General features: G+C 38.2%; 2 protein-coding genes across 2 annotated transcripts in view; one reads left to right on the forward strand and one right to left on the reverse strand.

Annotated features, from left to right (window-relative positions):
- LOC105159375 (prolyl endopeptidase) lies at nucleotides 1-5440 on the forward strand. The gene is made up of 12 exons (XM_011076424.2): nucleotides 1-326; nucleotides 577-796; nucleotides 899-1099; nucleotides 1232-1302; nucleotides 1603-1765; nucleotides 1904-2497; nucleotides 3099-3479; nucleotides 3572-3647; nucleotides 3745-3808; nucleotides 4523-4658; nucleotides 4860-4973; nucleotides 5059-5440. The coding sequence occupies exons 1-12, from the start codon at nucleotides 217-219 to the stop codon at nucleotides 5122-5124; spliced, it is 2196 nt and encodes a 731-aa protein (XP_011074726.1). The 5' UTR covers nucleotides 1-216; the 3' UTR covers nucleotides 5125-5440.
- Nucleotides 6201-11094, reverse strand: part of LOC105159376 (T-complex protein 1 subunit beta) — a 7422-nt gene continuing 2528 nt past the window's right edge. Inside the window, exons 7-12 of the mRNA XM_011076425.2 lie at nucleotides 10139-10210; nucleotides 9691-9806; nucleotides 9247-9323; nucleotides 8093-8578; nucleotides 7387-7702; nucleotides 6201-6796 (exon numbers count right to left, since the gene is read on the reverse strand). Coding sequence (XP_011074727.2) covers nucleotides 6650-6796; nucleotides 7387-7702; nucleotides 8093-8578; nucleotides 9247-9323; nucleotides 9691-9806; nucleotides 10139-10210 — 1214 coding nt within the window. The 3' untranslated portion in view covers nucleotides 6201-6649. The remainder of the gene's footprint in view (nucleotides 6797-7386; nucleotides 7703-8092; nucleotides 8579-9246; nucleotides 9324-9690; nucleotides 9807-10138; nucleotides 10211-11094) is intronic.

Genomic DNA, 11094 nt, shown 5'->3' on the forward strand with positions numbered 1-11094 from the left:
TCCTCATGAAAATGTGCTCATGCCGTCGCCACACGCTCGCCATTCCCTCCTCACTACGCTAGATTCTTTCCCCTCGATGGCCGGGTTATATTTCCCCGCGCCATGGGAACTGTCTGCCATCTTTCTTTTCGGAGGCATCTGCACAAGCACAAGCGACTGTGACGAAGTTTCTCTGGTTCTCGCTTTCTCTCGAGTTCTTTGTCCACATTTCCACCGATGGGTTCGCTATCGGCCTTTGATGAGCGTCTGCAGTATCCCACGCCTCGTCGGGATGAGTCTGTGGTTGATAGTTATCATGGTGTTATGGTCCCGGACCCTTATAGATGGTAATGATTTGGAGTAGTTCAAACCTTATTGTGGATGCAAGTTTGGATTTTTGGGAATAAAGGCTTTGGAATCATGCAATCAAATTGCGATTATTGATTCCGTTTTGTCTTGTTAAAGGCTTAAATCAAAGTGTTATTCTAACCTTTTCAAGACCGGTTGGAGACTCGAATCCTGGAAAATCTGAGTGTGTTTCTCTTTGTTTCTCATTTTTCGGCAATATGTTTAATGAATTCCGAATAATGTGATTAGGCTTGAGGATCCCGATTCCGCGGAGACGAAAGAGTTTGTTGAAAAGCAGATGAAACTGACAGATTCTGTGCTTAAAACCTGTGAAACAAGAGAAAGGCTCCGTGAAAAGCTCACCGAATTGTATGATTTCCCGAAATATAGTGCTCCATCTAGAGCTGGGGGCAAGTACTTTTTCTTCCATAACACGGGTCTACAACCTCAAAGGGTTCTATATGTTCAGGTTCTTCATCAAGATATCAACTTTTCTTGATTTTATTGACCTTCTGAAGTGTTCATTGCATGTCATGCTGAATTTTGAAATAACAATCTTGTTATGGTATAGGATAGCTTGGACGGAAAACCTGAGGTTTTGCTTGATCCAAACACATTAAGTGACGATGGTACTGTGGCGTTGACTGCATATGCAGTTAGCGAGGATGCAAGGTACTTGGCATATGGCATTAGTTCTAGTGGAAGCGATTGGATTACCATTAAAGTTATGCGGATTGAGGACAAGTGCATCGAGCCTGACACCATTTCATGGGTAAAGTTCCTGCAATCTTTTGATTTATGTTATGGATTTCTTCTAAAAGTAAATCTGAGATGGAGCTGATTCATGATATACTAAATTAGATTAGTAAGTTGGGTTCCACAAATGCATATTTGTTTATTACAGGTTAAGTTTTCTACTATTAGTTGGACACATGACAGCAAAGGATTTTTCTACAGCCGTTATCCAGCTCCAGAGTAAGTGAAAATTCATTTTGAAGCGTGTCTTGATCTTCATGGACTCGTTCCACTTGTAGTATTTTATTCTTAGCAGAAAGGTTAATTGGTTACAGTAGAAAATTGACTAATTTCTTTGTTTACATTCTTTCTGCTGCTATGTTGCAAAATTACCTCTCAAGACAAGCTGAAAATTTTGAATTTTCTAAAGCCATTGATTCAAAATCAGTTGCATTGATCATAAAATTTAGATGTTTAATTCGCACTTGTTTTGAACTTCTCGTCAGTTCTGATCTCTGTGTTGCATTATTTATTCCAAAGGAATGGAAAGAAGTTGGATGCTGGCACAGAAACAAATGCCAATCTACACCATGAACTGTATTATCACTTTTTGGGTACTGCTCAGTCTGAAGACATATTATGTTGGAGTGATCCAGACAATCCGAAACATACACGTTCAGCCAAAGTCACTGATGACGGGAAGGTACTGAATTTTGACTACACTAGACATGATTTGGGATTAATGCAACTTGGTTTACTATCACTTATATTTTCACACTGCCATAATATTGATTTACTTTTCAATTAACTAATTTCCCTTTTTCCTCGTTGGAATGTGCAGTATGTTCTTCTGTATACATATGAAAATTGTGATCCTGTCAACAAGATTTATCACTGCGACATATCAGTGCTCCCTAGAGGACTTGAGGGTTACAAAGGCACAAAGGAATTGCTTCCTTTTGTCAAGCTTGTTGACACATTTGATGCTTTATATCAGTATATTGCAAATGATGATGCAATTTTCACATTCCTTACTAATAAGGATGCTCCAAGAAACAAACTAGTCCGAGTTGATCTGAAAGAACCTACTTTTTGGAATGAAGTACTTCGTGAAGATAAAAAGGACGTGCTTGAATCTGCTGTGGCAGCAAATGGAAATCAAATTGTAGTGAATTATTTGAGTGATGTGAAAAATGTTTTGCAGTTAAGGGACTTGGAAACAGGTGCTCTTGTGCACCATTTACCACTTGATATTGGAACAGTAACTGAGATTTCTTCTCGACGCAAAGAGAGCATGATCTTTATTGGATTTACAAGCTTCCTCATCCCTGGCATTATATATAAGTGCAACCTGGAAGCTGAGACCCCAGATATGAGAATATTCCGAGAGATTGATGTCCCTGGCTTTGACCGGACTGAGTTCAATGTCAATCAGGTGAATGCTATGTTTGTTTTACCCTTGCAGTTAACCACATGAGGACATAATTTGGTAACTTAGCTGAAGTGTGTGTTTAATTCTCTTTCCTTAGTCTGGTAGTCTGTGAGCCTTTATATCCTATTTTGAAATATAGATAAATTTTTTAGTGGTGAAAATATGTTACCACTCTTGCTGCCAAACACATAACAGAACTTCAGTTCATCTATCAGATCAGTTCCTTTATTTTGTTGGATCTTAGATCATGCTGATTTTCAAATTCTGCCAGAACCTATTGTCTGGTTCAAACAATATGCTTTCTCTTTTGACTCCACTCAGTGGGGGTGATTTAGGATGAGTTGTGGGCTTTTGACTTTTAAGAGTCCGCAAAGTTCCTAACCATGGGGAACAAAAGTCGAGTTATAATGGTGCGAGTAGATGGACATAGATTCCCCTTTTGCTTCCAAATAACTTGGGGTTTTTCTTTTGTGTATCAACAATGAGGAAACACACTCCTGGTGCAGGTTTTGGGGGGTAGAATGGAAGTAATGGATTGTTGATCTTTTGTCTTTGTGTTCAAGTTTCTTTTATCCTCTCCTTGATTGGGATTCTCATTTTTCAGGCATTTGTGCCCAGTAAAGATGGTACTAAAATTCCAATGTTTATTGTGGCTAGAAAGGGCATTTCTCTGGATGGTTCACACCCCTGTTTACTATATGGATATGGAGGATTTAATGTCAGTATTACTCCATATTTTTCTGTTAGCCGTATTTTGATTGCAAAGCATTTAGATGTCATCTTTTGCATTGCAAACATTCGTGGAGGAGGAGAGTATGGGGAAGAATGGCATAAAGGCGGTGCCCTTTCAAGGAAGCAGAATTGTTTTGACGACTTCATATCAGCTGCAGAGTATCTTGTCTCTGCTGGTTACACGCAAGCAAGGAAGTTATGTATTGAAGGTGGAAGCAATGGAGGGCTTCTCATCGGGGCTTGTATTAATCAGGTATCTCTTCTCATCTTCTTTTCCAGTACTTCTGTCTGACATACTTTTCTTTCCCAACTAAAATAGAAAATTGGGAAATTTTGTGATCACAGAGACCTGATCTTTTTGGCTGCGCTCTTGCTCATGTTGGTGTCATGGACATGCTACGGTTTCACAAGTTCACAATTGGTGAGGGAAAGTCATATTTTCCCCTTCAATGGAGGCTTTTTCTCTATTAAAATTTTGTTTTAACCATATTTTTGGAAATATTCTCCCTCCAAACCAGGGCATGCATGGACATCAGACTTTGGCTGCTCAGATAAGGAGGAACAGTTCCATTGGCTAATCAAGTGAGCTCTTCTACCTTGATCAGAACTACCTCGCCAGGCTTTCTCATTAGATACTTGACGCTGAATTGTCCGTTTAATATCAGTAATGAAGGTTTAGGGGAAAGGATATGACTTTGGATCTTACCTGAAGATTTTCACTTTACACAAAGTCAATGAAGTCTCACCATTAAATTTGCTGAACTCACTATCATTGGAGCATTACTATTTGGACAAAGTTAAAAGTAAAAGTTTCTTTTTTTTCCCCTCCTTTTTCTGGTTATATAAGAGTTCTTTAACTGGGTTAAAGGAGCCAAATACAAAAGATATTTGAAAGATTTACATGTAAGTTATTTGTAATATTACATTTAGATGCACACAACACACATAAACACATACAGTACTGAGACTTTAGAGGCCATGGCCCCTCTGTCCTTTCTGCTTTCAATATCTGTTTGTATGAGTGCTATCTTTGGACAACCTAAAGTTTGTGTTAGTTCAACAGGCTGTTCATCTCAGTTTGTGGTAGTACAAAAAAGTTTGTTTTGCTGGTTGTAAGCCTTTGTTAAGTGTGCGTTATGGATGCAGTATGTTGTTTGTCTTTGTACAATGCCAATCAGAGTGCTTCTTGGAGCATCTTTTTATTGTGTCCTTCCTATTTTTACCAAACTTCACGTCTTGGAGACATCTGACTTTTGCTGTCATTTGACATACGTTTTCCTATTCTCTTCCTGTCAGGTACTCGCCCTTGCATAATGTCAGGAGGCCCTGGGACAAACCTTCTCATATGTTCATTCAGTATCCTTCCACGATGTTATTGACTGCTGACCATGATGACAGGGTTGTGCCACTGCACTCACTGAAGTTATTGGCGGTGGGTCTTTTATCAATTGAATTCTTAATGCTTTATATTCGAAGTTTATGTTGGTTGACACTGTACTGGGCCTGAAGTGTTTAGTATTGTGGTTAAGTAATAGTATGGTTTATCACAAATGCAATTGCTGTTATATCTTAGCTGTCTGGTCTCAGTTGCACCTGTTAGGTACCTTATTGCTTACTTTATTGTTTGCTATAGACCATGCAATATGTTCTGTGCTCAAGCTTGGAGAAAAGTCCTCAAACTAATCCAATTATTGTTCGTATCGAACGTAAGGCAGGACATGGAGCTGGAATGCCAACTCAAAAAATGGTACATACTATAAATTAGATCATATTCACATTCCTCTTTGTAGAGGTTCTATTGACTGAATCAACCTTGAAAACCTGTGCCGCAGATTGATGAAGCTGCAGACAGGTACAGCTTCATGGCAAAGATGCTGGACGCATTCTGGATCGACTAGATGAAGCTGATGTTAATATGGGAAAGAAAAAAAGCCATATCTAAGCTGCAGAATGACACTGCATTGTGGGGATAATCTGCTCGATTATGATCAATATAAGATGCTTCGGCTTTGCCAGGGAAGAAACAGTGCTTGTTACAGATTTCAGTGTGTTTTTCTCTCATGATCATCCTGAGTGTCTTTAATGTAAATTATGTAATCACTAAATTACACTACTATGAACATTTGTCTACCTAAACGCTTATGTATTAGCCAATGGAACATATTTGCATGTAAAATGTTGAATTTTCAAGAAATCTGAGATCTATGTTGATGAGTTTCCTTGTACAGGATTGAGCTCCCTAGAAATACTTGCTCGTAGCTACAGCAAAACATCATAGGTGCCTGTCACTTTTACCAAATTCCACGATTTAAAATAAATGCAAAAACCTGGAGTTGAGATTTGGTTGAAGGAGTGAGCATGAATGAAGGTTTTGGCATGGCAGGTGGAGAAGAGAAATGTGGAGGCGTATGATGAGTTTGGGGGGCTGTAAATGACTTCAGAGATTGATGTTGAATCCTGAGATTTCGAGCATTGGAGAAATTTCTCAGGGGTTTACGCTTTGAACATTCCATGATACTAGAAAAGGAAGAAAGACACTGAATATAATGAGTGCTACATAAGGACTAGTTCTTGGAGTCTTCAATTTCTGTTTTGACTAAGGGTTGATTTGTAAGAACTCTTATGAGTTGCGTTATTGAGATGGTTCCTTATTTGTCACATGATTTTTTAATTGGGTTTCAGTCGTAATTTAATTATAATCTTTTAAATTTTAATCATAAATCAAATTGGGGTTTATAAGTCAATGAAATAATACTCTATACCAAGAAGCTGAGAATCAACCTAGCTACACTATCTAGGGCATCTAAATGAGCGAGCCAACATCACCGTAAGTAGTTGATATCATATTCAAATGGTTCCTCTTTGTCACATGATTTTTTATTCTGATTATCACTTACACTGAGGTTTCATAATCGAGTTATACGACCAAGAAGGTAAAATTCAATCATGCTGCCATATGTAGAGCATCCAAATATGCAAGTCAACAAACCATGTAATAATCATATTAGTTAAAAAACCAAATCGTAACCTTCCAGTCAAATACAAAGACGGCCCAGTTTGATCTAGCAGAACACACGAGTACACTAGTACAAAGAATTTTCGTTCTGAAGAATTACCATAAACTGTTCACTCCTAGAAATTTGCCTCCGAGGAAAATCCACGACTAAGAAAGTCCACATACAGAAAATATTGTTTGAACAGTTATCGGGCCACCAGTTACTACATGATGAAGAATCGTTTTTTCTAAAACAAAATTCAGATGCCAATATGTCATGACATTCTCTCAACTTTGAAATGTATTGATCTCACAACATGTTCACACCCCTGGTCCATAGATAATTCATAATCATACATCCACCTGAATCAGCAATAGATATCACACAAAAACATAGCAAGTCTTCTTCCCTATGATGAGCCATTCCTTCACATTCTGTCTTCTCTCCTACGTGGGGCACAAGTGATAATTTCATCAACCCTTAGAATCATCTCAGCAGCTTCAGTTGCTGATAGCAATACAGCTTGCTTTACTTTGAATGCCTCGGAAATACCTAGTTCTGCCATATCTCCAACCTGCAATGAAATTGGTGATAACCACCAGTTAAACATCATGTAGCATATCTAAGTCCTATTTCTCAGTAAAAATTACAGGAACGGAAGAATTACATAGGTTCAGTAAAAAAGAAGTTTGTCCCATGTATTTTGTCTAAAGAAACACAGTAAAATTCTACAAAAACCAATGAGCAATCTAGTGCTTGCAATTTCTCAGTAATGTTTATTGCAACTTGTCACCCTTGACATTTGAATTTCATTTTGAGATTATAACAGAGTTCACAGAGGTAGTTATGAGGTTAACTGACTAATGATCACTGACGTGTGAGGTTGAGAACCGGGCCCCACATGCCCATCAAAATAAGAGTTGGTAAAGGATTTCTCACAAGTGAAACAGGACTTGTGAAGTTTTGATGCATCATGATAGGAAAAGAGATATCAGGCATGCATCCCACAAGTGAGAATGACCCTTGGACAAAAAACAATGATGTATCATCGTTCAAATGCATGGCTATGTGAATGTCAGCCTGTGTTCTGGGGCATGTGTCATTAATATGAGATAGTCAACAGAGAAGAAGAACACAAGAACAAACTTATATAGAGTTACTCACAGATCCAGAGATAACATCAATCCCTGCATTGCTTCCCTCTTTATGGTGCTCTGCACGAAGTTGAGCGATTAATTCAGCACTATCCAAACCAGCATTATCAGCAATTGTAGTTGGAATGGCCACAAGCGCCCTTGAGAAAGCTTCAATGGCATGAGATCTTTTCCCTGGAGTCTTCCTGGCAAGTTCATCAACTGACTTTGCCATTACCATCTCGGGCCAACCACCTCCAAGCAAAACCCTGCTGTCATTTACCGTCTGTGATAGAACGCACAATGCATCATGCAGAGATCTTTCAGCTTCATCCAACATATGAGGGCTGCCAGTAGACCATATGAATACACAAATATAAGGTGTGGTTAACAGATGTAAATCTAAATTCACTGTTCAAAGTAGATGGGTGTCAACTCAGTGGATAAAGTTATGATGCAGAATCATAATGACAATCAGAGAAAGCATCCTCCAACAGGATTGACACTCATTCACAATAATAGACATAGACATACTCCAAACAGCCAGCTTAATGATTAATTAGCAGATAACCAGCCACTACAGACGACTAAAAAGTTCAGACAGGTTGGATCACCATCAGAAAGATGGTTACAGTTATGACCTTTCCCCCCAAGGTGAACAATTGAAACATAAAGAATATTATCAGAGTAGTTGAAAAGGAAGAATCAGTTACAACAAGAATATTGAAGATAGATACCTTGCACCTCTCAATACAATTGTACATGCCTGGCCCATGTCAACCCCAGAAAAGTGGATCAACTTATCTTCACCAATCATAATTTCTTCAATGAGCTTGCAGTGCCCAAGCTTGACTGACTCTGGATTATCAAAAGTTGATGCTATCTCACCACCAGTAACAAGAGCTAGTCGCTCAATCCCATCAAAATCGGCATGCTCTATTGCAAGTACTCCAGCATCGGCAAATAGTTCCTCTGGGAAATTGTAAATCAACTGTCGGTTAACAAAGCAGTTTATGCCATGATTGATAATCTTTTGGACCTTTTCCCTCATCTTTTCCTTTTCAGCTACTTCAATCTCAGCAACCTTAGCCATTGAATCAACACGAACACGTGCCCCATATATTTTCACTTTATCTGTGTCCATTGCAGTATTTGCCACCAAAATTTTTGCATTCTCAATCCGTTTTGGTTGGCCAACACCAATTTTCTTGTCTAGAATAAATCTGAATGAAGAAGAATGTCAACCAAGAATGGAAAAATTTATATCATATCACCAAGTCCATAATAGATTAGATTGCTACATTATGCTAATTATCAAGAAAATAAACAAATATACAGACTACTGAATGTTTTTTAATATACAGAAACCTTTATGAAGAATTCTAAGAATCTAATTACTAAGCCAACTAACAAACGCAAAGTTGTTATCAGCAGACAATACCCCAGCCTAAACCTTAGGAGTAGTTGTTTGATTAATTTGTAATGAGCATTTCATTCCCACGTAAATCTTCCCATAATAAAACCATGAAATCCTACAATTAAGTATAATTAAGATTACTAACAGAGAGTCTGAAGTTGAACACAGCAGCTAAAGAGTATTTGGTCCATCGCTTACTGATGACAGGTAAATTAGACAATTCCAGGAGAAATAAAATGTTTTAGATTAGGTAATGCTATAAGTAGACATTTTCAAGCAAGCAGCAACTAAGTACATGACAGCTCCACTGAGAATAAACCAAAGGATCCGCAGAAGTAAACAGATTCTTTCTGGTTTTGATTTAAATAGACTTGGACCTTTTAGAAATGCATCATGACAATGAGGGAATATGTTAAAAACAGATGATCATGATAAATAAGACCACTTATGTATAATAAATGTTATCTGGCTCACCCCTCGTCTAGAAATGAATCTTTCAACGATCCTCCAGGCTTCTTTATGATTTGAATGGCTTCCAAATTAGTGCTTCCCTGTCATTTCCAACGTTATTTATTAGATCAAGAAGTTCCCCAAACGAGAATTGACTACAGAGAAAATGGATCTCCACATGCTCAATTTCGTACACAAGATGGTATCAGCCTGACCCAACATAAACACAGACCATTTTCTTAGCAAATACAAAAATAATCCCTGTCAATGCAGACATTTCGGGCACGACGCAAATATGCATACATATAAACCTCGTATGCACAAGCCACGAAGTTCGTATATCTAAAGAGTTATCACTTAAGGATCTAACCAAGATTATGTGGAGGCTGCACTAAATGGAATGCCAAAAGCTCCATTCCAACAACCAAAGTAGTCTCAAGCAAGTTACCAAGTCAAATAGGATCATACCTTTAGCCTCATAACCGCATCAACAGCTAGTTTTGCAAAATGCTCTTTGTCCTGAGATAGAATTTTGGAACTCAAAGTGGTCATTGCAATCTTCATCAAGTCTGCTTTGAATTTCTCTGCAAGCACAAGATCTGATTTAAAACAGAAAACCATGTGGACGAAATGACACAATCTAATAAATTATGGTAGTCAATTCGCCATATGTTTTCTAAAGCTATTTGCTTATAAAACGTGAACCAGCTAAAATTGCAACTGGTAGTATAGTTTTCCAGAAGTGCAAAATTATTTCCTGTTTTCTTTTCGGTTTCCATGGTGCGCGGAGTGCAAACATTATGGGAAAAAAGGGGCTGACAGTAGGGAATGGATGCTGCAGAATAAAACTAGTAAACTTATATAGAAGAGACACTGCACTGCAAACAAAGAGGAGCAAAGGCTAAAGAATGCTCACCTGCATCAAGTTTATTGTCCACAACTTTCTCCAGCAATGCATTTTTAGCACATTCAGCAGCCATACGATACCCTGATCAATTTGCACAAAAAATACCGAATTTTGTGAATAGGAAGCCAAATAGAGGTACCTCCTACCACCAGCTATGAAGGGATTAATCTTAATTGCACGCAGTATTGATATAACAACAGCTAACAAGAACACACATTCTACTTGAACAAAAATTGGTCTCACTAGTGAAACTGATGGATATCACGAGGCCTTGACAGAGCAGTAAGAGAAATCAAAGGAGATGAATAGACAAGCATTCGAAATGGACAACTAATGCAATAACTAGTCGATCCTCCAAGTTAACATAGAGGGTTAAAGGAATTCAAGTTGCATTTTAATAGTTCAGGTGAAGCACATATGATAATATACTGCATAATCAAAAAGGCCAAGGGATATATCCAGGGACCTCCCCTGTGATAATAGAAATGTTCAAAAAACCCTCCATGAAAATTAAATATCAATTACCCCCCGTGATATAATATAAAGTTCAAAAAAACCCCTCTATACAGAAATTGGGCTACATGTGCTTTGATTGCGAATTGGCTACGAAAGTACCTTTTCTTTGACATTTTTGCCCTTCTCTCACATCTAATATATTTATTAATATACTAATAATAAAATATTATTTTATATAATAATTATTTAATTAAAGTATTATACATATTTGTTAATAATAAAATATTATTTTTATTATATTAATTTATAAATTTTTTTAAAAAAAAAAGAAGAAGCAGCGGCGGCGGTTTCAGAGGCTCCGTCGCCCCACCCCAACGCAGTGAGGGTGACCACCTTCGCCCATCAGAGCGAGGGCGACCGTTCGGCCTCCACTTCTAGGCGACGCTGGTCGCCAGGGCATGTAGGGGGTAGGAAGGGGAGGGGGAGGAGGGTGGACGTAAGGGGGGGGC

This window comes from Sesamum indicum, linkage group LG3, assembly GCF_000512975.1.
Source record: "Sesamum indicum cultivar Zhongzhi No. 13 linkage group LG3, S_indicum_v1.0, whole genome shotgun sequence".
NCBI classification, from domain to species: Eukaryota; Viridiplantae; Streptophyta; class Magnoliopsida; order Lamiales; family Pedaliaceae; genus Sesamum; species Sesamum indicum.

Coding starts and splice junctions, on each gene's coding strand:
- LOC105159375 (XM_011076424.2), top strand. CDS start 217: ATGGGTTCGCTATCGGCCTTTGATGAGCGTCTGCAGTATCCCACGCCT. Junction 1,100..1,231: donor AGCCTGACACCATTTCATGG/GTAAAGTTCCTG, acceptor TGTTTATTACAG/GTTAAGTTTTCTACTATTAG. Junction 4,659..4,859: donor ACTCACTGAAGTTATTGGCG/GTGGGTCTTTTA, acceptor TGTTTGCTATAG/ACCATGCAATATGTTCTGTG.